Genomic DNA, 19,110 nt, shown 5'->3' with positions numbered 1-19,110 from the left:
CGCGCCCATTGGGCGGCGCCGCGCCGGGGGCGGGCCGGGCCGGCTGCCCATTGGCCGTTGCGCGCGCGGCGCGACCGGGCCGCGGCGCCGCTTCCCGCGGGTCGGGCGCGGCCCGCGATTGGCTGGCGGGTCACGTGACACGGGCGCAGCGGGGCCACGCCGGAGGGGCGCGGGCCGGAAGTGAGTGGCGGCGGGAGCGGCGGGGGCGGGCAGGGGGGAGAGGGGGCGCGGGAGCGGCGGAGAGCGGCGGGAGGCCCGCGCGTGACCGATGGTGCCCGGTGAGCGCGCGCCGGCCGGGGCGGTGAGGGCGCGCGCGGATGGAGGAGGGGAGACCCGCGCAAGGCCCGGGATCCAAGGCCGGGCCCCGCGGTGCCCCCGCGGCCGCAGTGCCGCCGGACTTAGGCCGCATCGCTCGCCGCCGCCGCCGCCGCCTTCCGCGGAACGAGTGGGGACCCTGCCGCAGCCGCCCCCGAGACGCCGCCGCTCCCAGTGCTGCGGGGGCCGGGTCGCCCTTCCCAGCTGCCTCGTTTGCCCAGCGTGGGGGAGCCTAGCCGTGGGGCAGGCCCGAGCCCTCCCGTGTGCAGCCCGACGGGCGCTGGAGGAGCCGGTGCCGCGCTGTGTTAAGGTCTTGGGGTGACCCACCCGACGTGGTGGCTGCTTGTGTGTGCCTGGGGCTCGGGCGTGCATCGCCCCACCCCGTGCTGGTGCGATACACGGGAAGGACACCAGCTCTAGAGGTGCTCCAGGGTCTAGGGCTGGAACGCCGATCCCCGAGATTGGCGTGACCTCCAGCAGGGACGGGGCACCGGCTGGGTTTGGAGGGTTCCTCGGCCTCTGCGGTGCTGGGGTCTGCCCTGCTGCCATCCTGCTTTCTGTGCTTCAGAGTAAGGCAGCGGTGAGTACCTGGAGCAGACCCGACTGTTGTGGACAGGGGTAGCTGTTTCCCCGTGCAGGTCTGTGTCTGCTCTCTCGCAGTGTGTTGTGACCATCTGTCCTTGCTTCTCCCCTTGAATCTCTTAAACGGGGTCACCTGCACAGTTTGTAGACCATGGACACGGGTTCCAAGGAAACGTAACCTGGGCCCTGCTTGCCACGTTGGCACTGCAGAAGTCTGTGGGCAAAGGGCACTTCTTGTTGGTGCTTGCCAGGGCTGCCCTGGTCTCAGACTGTAACGGAGGAGCTGAAGAGGCCATCTCTTCCCAGCCAAGCAGGGTGTGAGGATCCATCCACTCCCCTTTGGTGGGGGAATGCCTCAGCTGGGCCACCTCTGGAGCTGTGCAAAGCAGTGTCCCATCCTCGGGAGGAACACAAGTGGGCTTTGGTAAGGCTGAGCACCCTGGTCTGGGTCCAGATGCTCCTTCCCTGCCACCAGCCTCGATGCCCGACGTCCAAAGGGCCTGGTCGCCAGCTCTGCTTGGCAGTGGCGTAGTGCTGCAGGGGTCAGTCTGCTGCCATTGCCAGGTATAGCCCTCCTTATCTTGCTGCCTTCCAAGCTAATGGTGACAGCTGGCACAGGCCACAGATAAGGGTACAGTTGCTGCCAGGCATTAAATCACGTCTGCTGCCCTGCACTGCTCCACTGGCCTGGCCTCGGCTGCCTTGGCTGGACAGTGGGAGTGGGAGTGGGAGTGAGAAGAGCAGCAGCTCTGGAGCTGCTGCTGCTTTGCTTGCCTTGTTTTCCCCTTGCAGAGCTTCCTGCCTCTGCCAGCTCACCCCTTGTAGACTCTTTCCATGACTCCTGTCTTCACTGCTCCCCTGAGAAGAAGGGACACAGCCCTGGGGGCTCTGTGTGTAATTTTGCATCAGGGTGCCAGCTGAGGGGGTGGAGGAGGGGGCAGCTCTTCCCCCCTGGGTTGCCTCCACTCTTCCTCCTTGTGTGTGGCTTTCCAGTGCTGCTTTTTGGGCTGGGCAGGGATCGGCTCCGACACTTGTCTTGGGTCACAGTGTGATTCTTGGCCCCTGATACCATTTGCCAGTGTGGGCAGGGCCCAAGCAGGCCCAGGCTCAGCCTCATGTTCCTGTCCCAGCGCATCACAGCGCCATCCTCTCGCCAGTGGGAAGAAGGTGGCTTCCAGGTCTCTCTCACCCTGTGTGTCAGCAGCATGTTGCACGGAAGCCACAGCCCCATCCACCTGTGGACAGCATGGAGGAGCAGGGTCTGCCTCTTGGCACCATGGCCCCCACCTCAGCGGGCTGGGACAGGGCTGGCTAACTCCCTGTTTGTCCCCGAACCGCAGGTCGGAGTGCCAGACGAGAGGGGCTGTGTGTCTCTGCTCCCTGCCCAGGGCCTGCCCTGCCCTCCGCCGGCGATGGAGTATGTGGTAAGGACTTCGGTGGAGGGCTAAGTGGCTTCGGTGGTGGATCCTGCCTGCCTCCTCTGCCTTCCAGGAGGGTTCCAGCCTCTTCCCCAGATCTCCACTGGCATCCCCTAACTCCCTCTTCAGAATGAAGGAGAGGTTGCGTGCAGGAATGTTTAAATGTTGTGTGATGCTGCTGTGATGTGGGGGGGAAAAATCAGCTATTGGCTGGATTTGAGTGTTCTCCTTTGCTTCATCCCTGCCCTGGAGGTTCAGCATTGGCTGCAGTTGGACAGAGGGGGGTCTCCTGCTCAGGGCAAGGTTTGTATGTGTGGCTGCCTTGCTGTGATTTCTTGCCAAACCACTGGCATGTTCCAGGCCTTTGACTCAGCTCCCAGTTTTTTTCCTGGGAGGATGTTGGTAATGGGGCCCTGAGCGTCCCCTCTCTGCTTCTCTTCCTTGCCCCAGGCTGTGTGTGAAGTCCCAGTCTCAGGTGCCTGAAAGTAGTCCATGTCCCTGTGTTTCTCTGATCCATTGTCTTTCTGTGGTGGCAGGGCACACGGAGCTGCTGGGCCAGGACGTGCCCCCGGAGCTCCTTGGGGACATGTTGTTCCAGCTGCTCTGCTCATACTTTGCTGCAGGGGCAGGAGCTCCTGCCATCTGCCTGGCCAGGGGAAGGGCTGCAGCCTGTGGGATGGAGCTTGGGGCTGCCTGTTCAGGCAGGGCCAGTGTTCTGTGCCTTTGCACACCTCCAGGTTTGCCTTCTGCACTCAGAGCCCACTGGGAGGGAGCTCTGATGCCCTGGGGTGGACACTGGGGTGGGGGGACTGTGATGGTAGTACGTCTGGTCTCTGAGGGTTGGGAGCAGCAATGCACCTTGTCACAGGCTGTTGAATGTTGTGGGTGGACTGGCCTTGAAGGTTCTGAGAAAATCAGGAATTACTCTAGCTTATAAAAGCAGAGATGTGTCTGAGCAGGGGCTTCAGCTGGGAGCCCTTTGCTGCCTGGAGGTGATGACTGCTCCAAGCCCTGGAGTGGTGGGAATGGGCCAAGGAGACGCTCCTGCCCCCTTGCAATTCCCTCCTGCTGTTATCCTGGGGAAGCATCAGGGTTCACAGAGTTGCCATGCCAGGCTCACATCAACCAGTGGCCAGTCCCTCACGGGCAAACCCCACTGTCCTGTGGCCACTCGATGCCGCCCAGCCAGGGCTCCCCTAGCAGCAGGGCTGCACTGGTGCCTCACCGGGCCAGCAGCTTCCTGGCTCCAGGCTTCCTGCTTTTCTTTAGAGGAGTGGTGCTGCGGCCACAGGAAGGTCACAGCACTGAACAGCCAGGGGCCCCTGGAGGGGACAAGCACTTTGTGGAATATCCAGCACGGACTCTCTGCACCTGTGGGACCACCAGGGCTGAGGTGGGGGGGGGGGGGGGGCTGGCATTCACAGAGCTAGTGTGCATGGCCAAGGAGATGATTCAGTGACGGGCCCACTGTCATGTGCCACAGCCCCTTGCATCATGTAGGTGGCAATTTCCAGCCCTGTTATGGCTTTCCTTTCCTTGTCCCCATGGCAGTGTGCCAGGCTTTGTGAAGTGGGGCAGGCAGCTGCCAGTGCCAAGCAGCGCTGGGTGAGTGAAGGCTCCAAGCAGGGAGAGCCCTTTCCTTGGCCTGGATTTCCCCAGTTTTGGTTTGGTGGCCAGAGCACCTGGTGGTTGGTAAGGCTCTGGCTCGTGGTGTGTCAGGGGTTGGGTTCTGCCTGAAATCCTTGCCTCATCCCGTAGGTGGTGGAGGGGGGAGAGCTCTTGTCCCTCAGTGGGGCCAAGGCTGTGGAGGGCAGCAAAGTCGGGCTGGCCCAAGTTCCTGCTGCATGCAAGTGCATCAAGGATAGGGGAACAGGAGAGACCTGCCCCTGAGCCCCCTGATCTACAGGTGGGAGCTTTGCCCAGCTCCCCGAGGTTGAAGGGGCCAATTTTTGCCCCGGCACATTCTCGCCGCCCGCTTCCGCTAGCTCCGCCTGTGACCTTGATTTTTCTGCTCCAGATAAGCGCTGCGTCCCCACCCCTCGCCGGGAGCCCCTCCTGCACTGCGCCCCAGCCCCAGCGCAGCCCCCGCCGCGGGCAGAGCCTGCCCTGCCGCCTGTGAGTCAGCACAGCTCTTCCGATCAGCCGCAGCCCCTTCATCTCTTCTCCCGGGAGAAACAGCTGGGATGCGGGAAGCAGCAGTGATTAGCTGCAGCCTCTCCCACCGGCTCCCCACCATGGCTGGGGGTTCGTGCTGAGCCCTGCCTCGCCCAACGCACAGCCTACCTGTATCCTGCTCCTGGCCATCCTCCTCTTTCTCCCACCAGCCCTCCAGGCAAGATCTGTGCTCTCAAAGGACTGCATGTCCCTGTATTCCAGGAAGCTGCGAGCAGCGGTGTCATCTCGGCATCGCTGCTCCCCCCGGCAGAGCCCAGCGAGCCAACAGCAGCTGCTCACCGCCGGCACGTGGGTTGCATGGTGCTGGCTGCCACAGAAGGACCTTGTTCCCTCCTGGACATTGCTCGGAGCAGGGCTGGGATGGGCTTGGATGCACTCTGTGTCTGCCTTGTCTCCGGGCTTTAAATATTCATGCTTTTGATTTTCTCTTAGCGGGCAGCGGCACAGGGGCTGGAGTGAGCTGTGGGGCGGAGGGTGGCCGTGCTGAACCCAGCAGCAGGGCAGAGGGAGCTAGATCTGGCCCTGGATGAAGACAATGGGATTTGTTGCTGGCCCGGTGTTGGAGTGGCAAGGGGCTTGAGGACCTCCAGGCTGGGGACAGAGCATTCTGAGCTCCCCTCCCTGTGCCAGCGGCTCCCCAGGGTGTCGCTGCAGCCCCATTTCCTCCTTGCTGTGGTGTGCTGCTCTCAGTCTGAACGGATCTGCACATCCTTGCTGACGCCGATCACGATTGATAGGCTGTACCTGCCGGTGCCGGGCAGTCCCTGGACCCGCTGCCCAGCGTCCCAGGCCCAGCTCTCCCTGCCAGCCATGCCAGGCTGGCGTGGACCTAGCACAGAGCTCAGCCAAGGCTTCTGCTTGGGGGCAGCTTCCCGGTGGCTGCAGGCACTCGGACTCTCTGTGGGGCCCCTGTGAGGCCCAGCTGGCTGCATTCACCACTCTGGACAGGGCGGCTGTGGCCCTTCTCACCTGTCTCCAGCATGGATCTCCTGCAAAAGAGCAAATACAGCCACCTGCGGAACGAGTCTGTCTCCTCTCTGGAGGAGGCCATAGGGGGCCTGGGAGTCCCGCCCTCCCCAGTGGAGTCCCTTGCAAGCATGCAGTCTCTGCCTGATTCCCTGTCCTCCTCCTCCCTCAGCCATGCTGCACCTCTTGGGGAGCTCTCGCCTGAGTTGGAGGAGAGCCCTACCACCCTCTGCTCCTTCTTTCCCAAAATGGCCAACCTGAAGCTCTCCAATCCCGCCAACCTGCTCAGCTTGCGGGGCTCTTCAGCCAGCAGCAGCCCAGGGGAACCTGGTCCCCCTGGGATGCCAGCACTGGTGCCAGGGGGTGCTACCAGCCCCGGCTCAGCGAGACCTGTCACTGTCTGTTCCCAGGATATGAACAAGCTGAGCTGTGGGAAGAAGACGCGGGTGGAAGGTGGCCAGCTGGGGGGTGATGAATGGACCCGCCATGGCAGCTTTGTCAATAAGCCGACCCGTGGCTGGCTGCATCCCGATGACAAGGTCATGGGCTCCGGCGTCTCCTACCATGTCCGGGTGAGTGCTGGGGAGTGGGGGAGAGTGGGAGGGGTCACTGGGGGGGTTTGGGGACCTCCTGGTGGTAGGATGCACCGTGCTCTTTGGGGGAGGGCAGGGCAATGGGCAGTGGGATCCCCAGGGAAGTTACTGCTGCAGAGCTGGGGTGCTTGAGGCTCCGGCCCCCTCTCTTGCTGCATGGGGGGCAAACCCCATGGCTGGCCAAGCTCACCTTGCTCTCTTGCACAGTACATGGGCTGTGTGGAAGTGCTTCAGTCCATGAGGGCTCTGGATTTCAACACCAGGACCCAGGTCACCAGGTGAGCTCTGCCTTTCCCCAGGGACTGCTCCTTTTGGGGAGGGGTGAGGGAGTTGTCTGAGCCCTATGCAAGCCCCTGGCAGCATGTGGGACTTTCATTGGGGGCCAGGGGCTGCTGCAGCCCATCAAATACTAATACCAGAGCACTTTGCCTACCCAAAGAGCCCCAGCTAGCACTGCCTGAGAGCTTCCCCTTTGTCACCCTGATTCTCCTGTGCTGATCCCCATGTCCTCAGTCCTGTGGCTGGGGGGGTCTTGGGGCAAGGCAGGCATTGTGGGGACTGACATCTCACTTTACTCCCTGCAGGGAGGCCATTGGGCTGGTATGTGAGGCTGTGCCTGGTGCCAAGGGAGCCGTGAGGAGAAGGAAGGTGAGGCCAGGCTGGGGAGCTGCTGGGGGAGCATGCATGGCTGATTTGGGCACAGGGCCAAGGACCAGATCCCAGCCCAGCTGGCAGTGCCATGCTGGTCAGCCCAGGGCTCTGATCTCCTAACTAAGGCTTGGGCCGGGGGCAAGTGGTGAAGACAAGGTGCCCATCTCTGCTGTGGAAGCAGTGGGATGTGCCCTGGGCTGTCTGGTCTGGGGAGCCCCTTGTCCACACTATCATTTGCCCCTAGCCCTGCAGCCGCTCCCTGAACTCCATCCTGGGCAAGAGCAACCTGAAATTTGCAGGCATGCCCATCACCCTGACCATCTCTACCAGCAGCCTCAACCTCATGGCTTCAGACTGCAAGCAGGTGAGAGTGGGGAGGGGTTGGACTGGCTTTGGACACGCAGGTGCATCCTCATGTACTCATCACACAGCCCACCCAGACATTTCCTGGGGAGGCTGCGTGATGAGTGCCCACCTCCCTGCAGTCCCTGGGGCTGAAGAGGTGGGAGGAATATCCCTTGTGCTTTGTGGGATCTCTCATGGAGATGGTGAGATCCAAGTCCCCTTGCCTGGGGCCAGATCTCCTGGTTTTGACCCCACTCCTGGTGATGTCCGAGTCCTTTTCCTGGTGGTCTGTGGCTCATAACCAGGGCTCTGGAGGATTTTGAGCCCCCATGGCAGGTCAGCCCTGGGAGGAGCGGGATGTGCCACCCCTGGGTGGGTAACAAGAAATTCCTGGCTGTGTCCAACAAGCTCTCCACTTTGCAGATCATCGCCAACCACCACATGCAGTCTATATCCTTCGCCTCAGGGGGAGACCCGGTGAGTACGCAGGGTCCCCATCCATGCCATGTGTAGGGGACTGGTGCCTCTGCTGCCCTCTCCCAAGGTCTCAGGCCCAGTGCTCCCCAGCAGCCCTGTCTCACTGCTGCTGTCTCCCCCACAGGACACAGCCGAATACGTTGCCTATGTTGCCAAAGATCCCGTCAATCAGAGAGGTGAGGGTGCTGCAAGGGTCCTCAGTGCCAGAGCCCCGCTTTGGAGGTGTTTAGGATCAGCTCAGTGTAGGGAAACTGGGTGACTCATAAGAAAGCTCTGGGGTGTACAGGGCAGGCTCAGGGGTGAAGAACCGTAGTGCTGGAGTTCCACAATTCCATCCCATTCTTTTCTACCCAGCCTGCCATATCCTGGAGTGTCCTGAAGGCTTGGCACAGGATGTCATCAGCACCATCGGGCAGGCCTTTGAGCTGCGCTTCAAGCAGTACCTGAAGAACCCCCCAAAGCTGGTGACCCCCCACGACAGGTCAGGGCAGGGTTTTGTGAGGAGGAGGAAGGTGGTTTTGGAGAGGGGATGCAGCCGTGGCTGCTGTCACAGGCTTATCTGTGCTGTGCTCTCCCAGGATGGCAGGGTTTGATGGCTCTGCCTGGGATGAAGAAGAGGAGGAACCAGCCCCGGACCACCAGTACTACAATGACTTCCCTGGCAAGGAACCTCCCATTGGGGGGGTCGTGGACATGCGGCTGCAGGATGGGGCTGCTCAGACCCCAAATCACTTGGGTGCCACACTGGTGAGGCTCTGGGCATGTCCTCTTGGGGAGGCACCATCTTGTAAGGGAGATGTAGGGACCCCAACTGGGCTGAAGGTTATTCATGTCTCCCCGGTGCCTCTAACAGCCTGGGGTGTGGGGAGTGGGAAAGGGGGTGGGGGCTCATCACTGCCTCTCCCTGCAGCCTGTCGGCCAGTCATCCGGTGGGGAGTATGACCCTCAGAAGCAGCATACTCCTGCCCAAGGTAATGTGATGGGTGTGGCCAGTCTCCATCCTCTTTCACGGACCCTGAGTGCTCTGATGGTGGGCACTGCTGGGGAGGGGGCCAAGGTGGGCTGAAGCCCTGCTGACCACAGTGCTCCTGGTAGCAGGGAGAGAAAAATATGCAGCTCCAGCGGGCACACCTGGTCGCACGGACCTGTTTGATGACCCATCTTACGTCAACGTGCAGAACATAGACAAGACACGCCAAGCTTCAGCTGCCGGTGCCACAGCCAACGGCAGCACACAGAGGGACCTTTTCGACATGAGTGAGTGCAACAGTGGCTGCAGCCAGGGCAGGGGCTAGGTGGCTGTGGGCTCGGTCATGGTCCCCCTGCTCTTCTCTCCCTGCAGAGCCCTTCGAAGATGCCCTGCGTGTGCCCCCATCTGTGCCTGTGGGGCTGCCCCCCGCCCAGGTGGTGGCCTCCATGGAGGAGCAGCTGAGACGGGAGCCCTGGTACCATGGGAAGATGAACCGCAAGGAGGCCGAGAAGCTGCTGAAGGTGAACGGAGACTTTCTGGTTCGGGAGAGCACCACCACCCCGGGCCAGTATGTGCTGACTGGCTTGCAGGGTGGGCAGCCCAAGCATTTGCTGCTCGTCGATCCCGAGGGAGTGGTGAGTCTTTGTAGGGATCTGAGGGGTCCTAGGGGTTACAAGAGCTACCAGAACATTGGGGTTATGCACTGCTCATCACGGGACAACTCTGGGCTGGCTTTGGGGATGGAGAGGGCCTGGTGGAGCATGGGTGTGAGACTGCAGCCCCAGGTCTGTGCCATGGAGGGTGGTGGCTCTGGCCTTACGTGGGCATTGACAGCCTCCTGAAGCGCCCCTTTTCTGGCCCCCCAGGTGCGGACAAAAGATCATCGCTTTGAGAGCGTCAGCCACCTCATCAGCTACCACATGGACAATCACCTGCCCATCATCTCGGCTGGCAGTGAGATGTGCCTGCAGCAGCCAGTGGAGAGGAGATTGTGAGCGCCCGGGGGCCCCAGTGCACAGCACCCCCAATGCGCAGCCCTCGGCCCTGTTCAATGCCCCAGGGAGCCCTCAGACTCTTCTACAAGCTCCACGTGGCACTGAGCTCGGACTTGGCTGAGAACAGGGCCTCTCTCCTTTCACCACATGGAGCTGGTGGCCATGGGGGGCTCAGGCTGTGAGTGCCTGCAGGCTGGGGAACTGTTCTTGCAAAGCCCCTAACCCTCAGCTCCAGCCTTTGCAGAGCAGCTCAGCTCCTACCAAAACCCAGCCCTGCTGTCGTGCCACAGCCATTCTTGTGCTCACCAGCACGGGCTCAGGACTGGCAGGGCTAAACCCCCCTGAGCCAGAGACAGCCTGTCCGTATCTCTGGCCCCTGGGCTGAGGAGGGGGCCAGTGGGGGGGCTCTGCTCCCCCGGGCACGAGGCCCTCGACTGTACCGGATCACTTTACGTGTTAACTGTGCCTTGACCCCGCAGGTCCCACACTCTTATGCAAGGGCAGGGGCTGGGGACAGAGCCTCCCCCATGCTCCCAGCACCCTGTACCCCATCCGTGACACGCTTGTGCTCCAGGACACGCGCCACCACGTCCGCTTCCTCCCCGCCCTCCCGGCTGGGGCCTGGGCAATTCTGGCAGCCCCGGGGGGCTGGCGGGAGGACCCCCCTGCATGCACAGTGTAACTCCCCCCAAGCCAAAGCGCAGCCCCGCCCGTCGCAGCCCCAGGCCCCCGGCCCCGCTATACCAAAGGAACTGGCGGTTGTATTAAAGTCGGTATTTCTCTAGGCCCTGGCTGGTGTGAGAGCTGGGACGGGTCACTGGGGGTGGGGCGGGCGGTTGTATTACAGGTGGCATTTCTCTAGGCCCTGGCTGGTGTGAGCCGGGACGGCTCGCTGTGGGTTCCGCCCTGTGCTCCCCTTCGTCCTTTCCCCGTCCCCTCCCCAGCCCCTCGTCCGTGGTTTGTCCCGTCTGTTCCCTTCACGCATCCTTCCCCCCTTCCATTGCGCTGCACTTGGTTTGGTCCGGCCGAGGGGTGGGGTGGGAGCCTGCGGTGATTGACGTGTCTCGCGCGCTTGGCCCCGCCCCCCGCGCGGTGTGATTGGCCCCGCGCGGGTTCCGGTTCCGGTCGGGCCATGGCGGCGACGCGCGCGCTGTGAGGGCTATGGCTGCCCCGCACGCAGAGAAGCTGGAGGGACCCGTCCCGGCCCCGCCGCCCCCGCCGGGGCCCCCGCACCCCGCGGGCAGCACTGCCGCCGGCGGACCCGGCCGGAAGCAGGGGAAGGCAGGTGAGCGCGGGTGGACCGGGACCGGGGTGGGTGGGGGTCGCCCGGGCCCTGCTGACGCGGCCTCGCTTGTCCCCGCAGGGCTGCAGATGAAGAGCCCCGAAAAGAAGCGGCGCAAGTCCAACACGCAGGTACGGCCGGGCGAGGGGCGGCGCGGGGGCCGGGGGGGGCCACGGCAACCCTGACCGTCACCTTCTCCCCGCAGGGCCCTGCCTATTCGCATCTCTCGGAGTTCGCCCCGCCGCCCACTCCTATGGTGGACCACCTGGTGGCCTCCAATCCCTTCGAGGATGATTTCGGGGCCCCCAAGGTGGGGGCGGCCCCTGCCCCCTTCCTGGGCAGCCCCGTCCCCTTCGGCGGTTTCCGCGTGCAGGGGGGGATGTCGCCGCAGGTGCCCCCCGGTTACGGCGGGGGTCCCCAGCCCCTGCGGAGGCAGCCCCCCCCTTTCGCCCCCGGGCAGATGGGCCCGGCCTTTAGCATTCCCCCCCAGAATCCCAACTACGTGCAGCCGGGAGGCTTGACCTTCGCCGGGCAGCCCTTCAGCCAGCCCCTCGGACAGAACTTCAGCCCCCCTATGGGGCAGCTCATGCAGGGGCCTGTTGCAGGCTTCGGGCCCATGATGTCCCCCACTATGGGGCAGCCCCCCCGGGGGGACATGGGCCCCGGGCCAGCCCTCAACCCCCCCGGGGGGCCGGCAGTGGCTCAGCGCTTCAGCCAGCCCAGCAACCTCTTTGGACAATCGCCCATGCAGCGCCCCGGGCAGAACATGCCACCCCTGCCCCCCACCGCCAGTCCCTTCCCTGGGGCGGATCCCAGCTTCCCTGCTAGCAGCGAAGAAGGGGGCAAGAACCCTCCCCCCAGCACCTTCGCCCAGGAGCAGCACTCGGGCTCCCCAGCCACCGTCAACGGGGCACAGCCTGGCTTTGCCCCCAACAGCGCTGGCCGCAGTGCCAGCACTCCGGAGACCAACAGCCTCCCACTGCCGCCCCCCGGCAAGGCCACCAGCACCTCAGGGCACCAGCCACCACCGGGGCTTGTGTACCCCTGCGGGGCCTGTCGCAACGAGGTGAACGATGACCAGGACGCCATCCTGTGCGAGGCCTCCTGCCAGAAGTGGTTCCACCGAGAGTGCACGGGGATGACCGAGAATGCCTATGGGCTGCTCACCACTGAGGCCTCTGCCGTCTGGGCCTGCGACTTCTGCCTCAAGACAAAAGAGATCCAGTCGGTCTACATCCGGGAGGGCATGGGACAGCTGGTGACCGCCAACGACGGCTGAGCCACCATTCAGCCGCCATGTACAGCTTCCCCCACTGATTTAGGACCAAACCCCCATTTTTTGTAGCTGTTGCCCCCACACCAGCCAGAGAGGCACTGCCATGCACTGGCTGTGGCTGCTCACTAGGCACTGCCCGCCACCGGGACCCACCGGGGGATCTGGGACGGTGCTGGCCATGCCGTTGCCAGGCCCCAGTGCAGCGGCTTTGGGAGGGCTGAGGCTTCCTGGTGCTCCGCAGTGCTGCCCCCAGTTAGGTCATTGCCCTTGCAGGGGGCACCTCCTGGGCTGCGCAGCGGTCCTGGTGCCTCCTTCCACATTCACGGGGCAGTCCCGGTGCCCCCTGCTCCGGTGCTCGGAATGGTCCCGGTACCCGCTCCCCACCCCAGCTCCGTCCGTTTTAGCCAATCGTTAATGGAAATTTTTGTACCGTCGTTATAAAACTCTTAAACGCGCGTCTCGGTGTCTGTCCGAGGAAGGTGTGCGGGGGTGTCGGTGTCTGTCCGGTCCCGGGGGGGGGCGCGGGGTGGGGTGCTCGGTACCGGCGGGGCCGCGCGCGCTCCGCCCGCCCCCCGCGCGCCTCCCGCGCGCCTCCCTGCGACGCTCGGCCGCGGGCTGCGATTGGCTGCTGGCGTCACGTGCGCGCCCCGTCCCGAGGGCGGCGGCGGCCCCGGGGAAAGTTCCCGGCGGGACGCGGCGGGCGCAGGTACCGCCCGGGGCCGCGGGGAGGCGCTGCCCCCGCCGGGCCGGACCCGGGACGGGGCGGGGGGCGCGGGCGCGGCTCGGAGGAGGCCGTGGGGAGCGGAGAGGAGCGGGTTGTCACCGGCGGGGCCGTCACCCCTAGGCCGGCTCTGGGTCCTGGGCGGGTGGGGGGGAAGAGGGAGGCGGGGGCTGCTCGAGACCCCCTTCCGGTGCTGCCGTTTTGCTGTGGGGCGGTGGGATCCCGACCGGGGCCCCTGGTTTCCCCACGCTAGGCCCCGCGTCACCCGTCCACCTGCCGGGAGGCATCACCGGCTAAAAATACCCAGCGGCGGCAGCTGGTGTCAGGGGGAGTGGAGCCGCAGAGCCGGTGCACCGGGACGGCTCCCTGAAAGTCCCCCAGCCTGTGGCTGGGGGGGAGCTGGCTGGCAGCGGGACCATGGCTCTCCCGGTCATATCCAGCTGGCACTGGGAGCTGGGTCATGTCCTGCTGTCCGTGCGTCCGTTGGTCTGTCTCCTTGCAGGTAGCACTGGACTGTCCCTATGGCGGAGAAATTGGAGCCCCGAGATTCAGAGAGCAGCTGGGTGCTGGCGGGCAGCGAGGTGAGGGCTGGCAAGCCCTAGAGCAGACCCTCACTACTTGAGATCTCCAGGACAACATCCCAGAACTGGGGCCCCTAGGGCAGCCCCCCAGAGCTGGAGACCCCTGGGCAGACCCTCCAGAGCCTACCTGGGGCTGCAGGCAGAGTGGGGCACATGGAGGTCAGGGCTAAGGGTGTCTCCATGTGTCCTCACTTCCCCTAGGGTCTGCCCATTGACACGGTGGGTCCAGAGCAGGACTCAGCCTCCCACGGGTCTGAGGATGAGGAACCGGAGGAGGAGGATGAAGACACGCAGGACACAGTCACAGGCAGGCAGCCACTCTGGGTATGGGGCAAGCCTGGTGTCACCTTCCTGTGCCACTGTCTCATCCCCATGCTCTGCCTCTCCCCAGCCACGGCCACCAATGGCACCACTACCTTCCCCAGCTGGACTTTGTGCCCCGAGGGCAGCAGGCAGGGGGTGAGTCAGAACTGGGGGACTGGGGCTGAGCTGGGACTGGTGGGCTGCTCCCCCTGCAGGGACACTCCACGTGCTAGTGCCTGTGTCTGCAGGACCCAGAGGAGTGTGAGGACTCCAGAGTGTCAGCAGTGCCTGCCCTGGATGGCTCTGCAGTGCCCAGCATGTTGGAGGGCAACAAGCAGGAGCCAAATGTTGAGGCTGAGCCACAACCCTGCCCTGACACCCCCCAAGCAGGTCAGGGCCTCACAGGGGACTGGCCTGGGGGAATCTGTGCTGGCAGTGTTTAGGTGCAGACCCTCCCTGGAGGTCCCCCCATTTCCACCTAGGGCCAACAATGGAAGACGTGTGCTGCACTAGCAGTGACAATGACATGGAGGGGCTGCGGTGGCGGCAGGGCCACAAGCCCCATCCTGGGCCCCCCACAGTCACGCCTACCCCACACCGGGGAACATCAGATGCTGGTGAGGATGGGCTCAATATGAGCAAGTACCTGCTGGGAGCTTTGGTGTTGGTCGCTGTGGGGCTGCTGATCATCACTGGTAAGTGGAGGTCTCAGTGGCCGAGGCCCCAGGGACAGGGTGAGGTCCAGACATCCCCCTCATTGTCCCCTCCTCTCCCCAGGTGGTATCTACGACATGGCAGAGGGTGAGTACAGGGGACTAGCCCACCCGGGCAGGGGGACATCTTGCAGCAGCCTGGACATTCGGACCCATGTCCTCCTCTGCAGGTCCTGTGGAGAGTGTGGGGAGCTGGGACTTGACTGCTGGGGAGCAGGAGTTGCTGCTGTCTGTAGACAGCAATGTAAGGAGGGGTCTCGAGCAGGGCTGAGTGGGGGCAGAGGGTGTCTTCAATGTCCCCAGGGCTTCCAACCTTCCTGTCCTCCAGGACTCGCAGCAGAAGGCCCCTCTGCCAGATGCTGGGGGCTCCCAGAACGTGCAGTCCATGAGCCAACTCCTGGACAAGTTGGCCAAAGAGAATCAGGAGATCCGGCTCATGCAGGCGGAGCTGCAGGTTGGTGCCCGGTGCCATGTCCCAGTGCCGTGTCCTGGCGCTGCTCTCCCACCTCTTTCACAGCCCCCCACCCCTGCCCCAGGCCCACAAGGAAGATCTGCGGACCCTGCTGCACAGGAGCGAGGGTGAGGCGGCAGCGGCCGGGGCGCAGCAGCAGAGTCTGGCCGCGGAGAATGCGCAGCTGCGCGCGGCGCTGGAGCGGGAGGTCACTGCGCTGCGGGAGGCCCAGGCTGAGCTGCGGCGCCTGCAGGCCACAGGGGCACCGGGCAGCCCCAGGGAGCCAACAGCAGAGCAGCCACGTGCCACAGGTGCGCCCGTGCGCGGCAAAGCTGCGGCACAGCGGCATGGCAGTCTGGATTCATTGCGGCAGGAGCTAGCAGACACCCTGGACCGTGCACGGGGCTCTGGGGATTTCAAGGGGCTTCTGGAGGAACTAAGCACCCTGGAGCAGCACCTGGCCCAAGTGCTGGAGGCAGAGGGGTTGGGGTCCTTCCCATCACCCTGGAAGAAGCCGTTCAAGGTGGAGAAGGAGAGCAGGTGGCACAAGCAGCATGGTGCCAGGGCGTACCCCCACAAGCAGGAGAGGAAAGAGCATGGCAAACCCCACGAGCAGGAGAGGAGAGAGCATGGCAAACCCCACGAGCAGGAGAGGAGAGAGTATGGCAAACCCCACGAGCAGGAGAGGAGAGAGCATGGCAAACCACACGAGCAGGAGAGGAGAGAGCATGGCAAACCCCACGAGCAGGAGAGGAGAGAGCATGGCAAACCCCACGAGCAGGAAAGGAGAGAGCATGGCAAACCCCACAGGAAGGATCCCCGAACCCCCCATGAGCACAAGCCAGGCAAAGCCTGGGGGAAGCTGTCTCACAGCCACCCCCAGCATGGTTCCCATGAGTTGCCCTGGCTCAGGCGGTACCGGGCACCACAGGGCTGCTTTGGGGTGACTGACTGTGCCCACAAGGAGGGCCAGGAAGTGCTCAGGGCTGCACTGGAGCCAGTGCAGAAGGTGCAGTTCCTGCAACTACTGGAGAGCTTCATGGGGCAGCTGGGCTTGGGGAGGCACTTCAAGAGGCTGGCACCACAGCTTGATGGAGCCTTTAGGGCTGACGGTGTCTTTGCCCACGACCGCCTGCGGTTTGTCGATTTTGTGGATGATGTGGAGGATCTGCTTGAGGAGGTGGCGTGGCAGGAGTGGGGCGACAAGGAGGCGGTTGATGGCTTCGAGGAGTACATGCTGCAGCACTACAGTGGGTGAGCTGGGGCGGGTGGTGCCGGGCGTCCCCAGGGATTCCCTCCTCCTGCACCCCTTCACACCTCCCCTTCTCTTGCAGCACCTCCAGGAACATGCGGAGACAAAGAGCCCAGAGGCAGCATGGCATGGGTGGGTAGAGCTGGGGGGGCAGTGTTGTAGTGTGCCAGCACCCCCACGCAAGGGCTCCCCACGTGCTGTTTGTGGGCATCTGGGGGTTACCCTCGCACCCTGTAGGGCCAAGTAGGGCCACATTCCCAACCAAAAGCACTGTGTGATGCTGCACTGCCACCATGAATAAAGTCACCGCTGGGCAGAGCTGTGTGGGTGTGGGGAAAAGGGGGGTGCTGGGGGTGGGGGGAAGGGAGGGTGCTAGGGGAAGAGAGCTGGGGAAATGGGGATTCAGAGGAGGAATAGGGAGTGTAAGAGGAGAGCAGAGGGGAACGAAGTGCTGTAGGCAAAGTTGCTGAGAGGGAAGGAAGGAGTGCAGGGAGGAGGAAAAGCTGCTGGGGGAGAGGGGGTGCAGATGAAAAGGGGGGGCAGAGAGGAATGTGGTGTATTGGAGGGGAAGGGGGTTGCTGGGGGAGAAGAAAGGGTATTGGGGGTGCTGGGGGAAAATGGGGATTCAGAGGAGGAACAGTGAAGGGGAAAAGGGAGTGCTGGAGGAAGTGAGGGGCAGCTGAGAAAGTGGGGTGCAGAGAGGGCATAGGGAGTATTGAGGAGGAAGGGTGCTCGGAGAGGAAAGGGGGTACTGGGGGAAATGGATGCTGGGAGAAAGCGGGGTGCAGAAGAGGAATAGGGGTTGTTGGGGGGAGAGTGCTGGGGAAATGCAGATGCTGGGAGGAAAGGGGGTGTTGGGGGGAGCAGGATGCTGGGGAGAGGGAGCTTCAGAGGAGAATGGGGGGTGTAAGGAGGAAATGGGAGGGAGGGGGGCAGAGGGTTGCCTGGGGTGCAGGATCCTGGGGGGCCCGGACTCGCCGTGTCCCGGCGGGGACCTGCGGCACCCTCGCTGCGGTGCCGGCTCTGCCCTGCAGGGGGCGCCGCGAGGCGGGCGCGCCGCCGGGGGCGGGGCCATGGGCGGGGCCGTGGGGCGGGGCCGTGGGGCCGTGGGGCGGGGCCGTGGGGCGGGGCGGTGGGGCGGTGGGGCGGGGCCGTGGGGCCGGCGGGGCGGGGCCGTGGGGCCGGCGGGGAGAGGGCGGGGCCGTGAGGCGGGGCCGTGGGGCGGGGCCGTGGGGCGGGGGCGGGGCGGGGCGGGGGCGGGGCCGTGGGGCGATGGGCGGGGCCACGGGGCGGAGGGCCGATGGCGGCGCCGCGCGCGGTGCTGCTGCTGAGCGGGAAGAGGAAATCGGGCAAGGATTTCGTGGCCGAGGAGCTGCGGAGCCGGTACCGGGCGGGGCGCGGCCGGGGCCGGGGGTGTGCGGGGGGAGAGCGCGGGGTGCGGGGATGGCACCGGAGGACGGGGAGGCCGGGACTTGGCCGAGTGGAGCCGGTGCCAGTGCCCGTCCCGCTTACCCCTCTCCCGCAGGCTGGGCCCCGACGTCTGCACCGTCCTGCGCCTCTCCGGGCCCCTCAAGGAGCAGTACGCCAAGGTACCGCGGCCGCGCCGAGCTGTGCTAGGACACTTTGTGCCGGGCTGTGCCGTCCCGCGCTCGTGCTGTACCGCGCCGTGCCGTGCCACGCTGAGTTGTGCCAGGGCATGTGCTTTGCTGTTCTGTGCCTTCCCGTGCTCATGCCACGCTACACCGTGCCACACAGTGTTGAGCTGTGCCCTGCCCTGCCACACTGTGCTGTGCCATCTGATGCTTTGCCATCGTGTGCTGAGCTGTGCCATGCTGCACCACACCAAGCCGTGTCAGGACATGCTGCGCCGAGTTGTGCCATCCCCTGATCATGCTGTGCCACATCGTGCCAAGCTGTTGCACACTGCGCTGTACTGAGCCATGCCATTCTGCCGTGCCGTGCTGAGGCACGGCTTGTCACAACAGCCATGGCTGTGCCATGCCATGGTCGTTGGCCCAGGCCATGCCTGCTGACCCCCCTTCCCCACAGGAGCATGGTCTTGACTTCCAGCGTCTCCTGGATGCCAGCGCCTACAAGGAGACGTTCCGCCAGGACATGATCCGCTGGGGCGAGGAGAAGCGCCACACCGACCCCGGCTTCTTCTGCCGGGCAGCAGTGGAGGGGGCACTGCAGCCGGTGTGGGTGAGTTTTGGGGGGTGCACAGGGGCTCTGGGGGCAGAGGACAGGTGCTGATGGAGTCCCTGCACAGGTGGTGAGCGACACACGGCGCCTCTCGGATGTGCAGTGGTTCCGGGATGTCTATGGGGACGTGGTGCAGACTGTGCGGGTGGTGGCTACTGAAGAGACGAGGAAGAGGAGGAACTGGGTCTTTGTCACTGGTGAGCAAGTGAGGGGCAGCTTCCCCAAGTATGACACCAAAACTGGGGTTGCCCCATGGGCACAGCCTCTACTACCAAAGCGAGAGGCTTTGGATCAAACCCCCCAGCTCTGGGGGGTGAGGCCATAGTAGGGGTACAGATGGACAGATCCTGACCATCCTTGGGGCCTCCCTGGACTCTGTGCTGCTAGGGGTGGACGATGCTGAATCTGAGTGTGGCCTGGACCAGGGAGTGTCCTTTGATTGGGTGATCACCAATGACGGGGATAAGGTGGCCCTGGGCGAGCAGCTGGAGATGCTGTTGCAGTCACTCCAGAGGAGCCTATAGCTCCACATCTCTCTCCTGGGGCTTGGGGACCGCATAATTCCCCCCCCAGCCCCTCAGCATCTCCCCCTCCACCTCCTGCTAATGCTTCCTGTTCTGGAATAAAGCTCTGACACTGAGAACTGCTGCCACGCTGGGCCTGTGTCTCATTTCTGGGGAAGGGACACACAGGTGATGCTGCCCCACCCTCGCCATGGGCTTCCCAGCTTTTGGGAGGCAGAAGTGCAGTTCAATACCTTCTGTTCAAGCAGGGAGTCCACCAGCTGGATTTTTCATGGTGTCCTTTAATAGAGTTTCTACCAGCCAATTCCCTACAGATTA

The 19,110-nt window shown here is 64.1% G+C and overlaps 4 protein-coding genes across 12 annotated transcripts; all 4 read left to right on the top strand.

The window, feature by feature from the left end:
- The first annotated feature begins 94 nt into the window (after positions 1-94).
- SHC1 (SHC adaptor protein 1) lies at positions 95-10,272 on the top strand. 6 transcript variants are annotated; one of them, XM_068995525.1, is made up of 14 exons: positions 147-180; positions 2,238-2,321; positions 5,867-6,028; positions 6,257-6,327; positions 6,634-6,697; positions 6,945-7,064; positions 7,469-7,522; positions 7,647-7,698; positions 7,877-8,003; positions 8,101-8,269; positions 8,433-8,493; positions 8,618-8,779; positions 8,865-9,127; positions 9,359-10,272. In XM_068995525.1, exons 2-14 carry the CDS (start codon positions 2,310-2,312, stop codon positions 9,485-9,487), a joined length of 1,446 nt encoding a protein of 481 aa, XP_068851626.1. In that variant the 5' UTR covers positions 147-180; positions 2,238-2,309; the 3' UTR covers positions 9,488-10,272. The 6 variants fall into 6 exon arrangements, with proteins under 6 accessions (XP_068851625.1, XP_068851626.1, XP_068851624.1 ...); XM_068995524.1 differs by lacking the exon at positions 2,238-2,321 and having other exon boundaries at positions 95-180; XM_068995523.1 differs by lacking the exons at positions 147-180; positions 2,238-2,321 and adding an exon at positions 234-278.
- Positions 10,273-10,418: 146 nt separating this feature from the next.
- Positions 10,419-12,500, top strand: PYGO2 (pygopus family PHD finger 2). 2 transcript variants are annotated; one of them, XM_068995527.1, is made up of 3 exons: positions 10,424-10,772; positions 10,851-10,900; positions 10,975-12,500. In XM_068995527.1, exons 1-3 carry the CDS (start codon positions 10,649-10,651, stop codon positions 12,046-12,048), a joined length of 1,248 nt encoding a protein of 415 aa, XP_068851628.1. In that variant the 5' UTR covers positions 10,424-10,648; the 3' UTR covers positions 12,049-12,500. The 2 variants fall into 2 exon arrangements, with proteins under 2 accessions (XP_068851627.1, XP_068851628.1); XM_068995526.1 differs by having other exon boundaries at positions 10,419-10,900.
- A 176-nt stretch (positions 12,501-12,676) lies between these two features.
- On the top strand, positions 12,677-16,382 carry PBXIP1 (PBX homeobox interacting protein 1). 2 transcript variants are annotated; one of them, XM_068995385.1, is made up of 11 exons: positions 12,677-12,751; positions 13,269-13,347; positions 13,549-13,654; positions 13,739-13,806; positions 13,899-14,040; positions 14,133-14,345; positions 14,428-14,451; positions 14,534-14,607; positions 14,692-14,817; positions 14,900-16,068; positions 16,149-16,382. In XM_068995385.1, the coding sequence occupies exons 2-11, from the start codon at positions 13,288-13,290 to the stop codon at positions 16,204-16,206; spliced, it is 2,040 nt and encodes a 679-aa protein (XP_068851486.1). In that variant the 5' UTR covers positions 12,677-12,751; positions 13,269-13,287; the 3' UTR covers positions 16,207-16,382. The 2 variants fall into 2 exon arrangements, with proteins under 2 accessions (XP_068851486.1, XP_068851485.1); XM_068995384.1 differs by having other exon boundaries at positions 13,884-14,040.
- A 957-nt stretch (positions 16,383-17,339) lies between these two features.
- PMVK (phosphomevalonate kinase) lies at positions 17,340-18,911 on the top strand. Of its 2 annotated transcripts, none has more exons than XM_068995219.1 (5): positions 17,340-17,449; positions 17,592-17,655; positions 18,137-18,268; positions 18,336-18,465; positions 18,656-18,911. In XM_068995219.1, exons 1-5 carry the CDS (start codon positions 17,367-17,369, stop codon positions 18,790-18,792), a joined length of 546 nt encoding a protein of 181 aa, XP_068851320.1. In that variant the 5' UTR covers positions 17,340-17,366; the 3' UTR covers positions 18,793-18,911. The 2 variants fall into 2 exon arrangements, with proteins under 2 accessions (XP_068851320.1, XP_068851319.1); XM_068995218.1 differs by having other exon boundaries at positions 18,116-18,268.
- Positions 18,912-19,110: the final 199 nt, after the last annotated feature.

Source organism: Aphelocoma coerulescens, chromosome 25, assembly GCF_041296385.1.
Source record: "Aphelocoma coerulescens isolate FSJ_1873_10779 chromosome 25, UR_Acoe_1.0, whole genome shotgun sequence".
Taxonomy (NCBI): Eukaryota; Metazoa; Chordata; class Aves; order Passeriformes; family Corvidae; genus Aphelocoma; species Aphelocoma coerulescens.
The sequence above is the reverse complement of the archived record's forward strand: the minus strand, read 5'-3'. Positions and strand labels throughout refer to the sequence as shown.

Excerpts from the sequence above, each read along its gene's own strand:
- SHC1 (XM_068995520.1), top strand. The coding sequence starts at position 5,471 with ATGGATCTCCTGCAAAAGAGCAAATACAGCCACCTGCGGAACGAGTCT. Across the intron at positions 6,328-6,633 it reads ACCAGGACCCAGGTCACCAG|GGAGGCCATTGGGCTGGTAT; the intron begins GTGAGCTCTGCC and ends TACTCCCTGCAG. Across the intron at positions 7,699-7,876 it reads AGATCCCGTCAATCAGAGAG|CCTGCCATATCCTGGAGTGT; the intron begins GTGAGGGTGCTG and ends TTTTCTACCCAG.
- PYGO2 (XM_068995526.1), top strand. The coding sequence starts at position 10,649 with ATGGCTGCCCCGCACGCAGAGAAGCTGGAGGGACCCGTCCCGGCCCCG. Across the intron at positions 10,901-10,974 it reads GGCGCAAGTCCAACACGCAG|GGCCCTGCCTATTCGCATCT; the intron begins GTACGGCCGGGC and ends TTCTCCCCGCAG.
- PBXIP1 (XM_068995384.1), top strand. The coding sequence starts at position 13,288 with ATGGCGGAGAAATTGGAGCCCCGAGATTCAGAGAGCAGCTGGGTGCTG. Across the intron at positions 14,452-14,533 it reads TATCTACGACATGGCAGAGG|GTCCTGTGGAGAGTGTGGGG; the intron begins GTGAGTACAGGG and ends CCTCCTCTGCAG. Across the intron at positions 14,608-14,691 it reads TGCTGTCTGTAGACAGCAAT|GACTCGCAGCAGAAGGCCCC; the intron begins GTAAGGAGGGGT and ends CCTGTCCTCCAG.
- PMVK (XM_068995218.1), top strand. The coding sequence starts at position 17,367 with ATGGCGGCGCCGCGCGCGGTGCTGCTGCTGAGCGGGAAGAGGAAATCG. Across the intron at positions 17,450-17,591 it reads GCCGAGGAGCTGCGGAGCCG|GCTGGGCCCCGACGTCTGCA; the intron begins GTACCGGGCGGG and ends CCTCTCCCGCAG. Across the intron at positions 18,269-18,335 it reads GGGCACTGCAGCCGGTGTGG|GTGGTGAGCGACACACGGCG; the intron begins GTGAGTTTTGGG and ends GTCCCTGCACAG.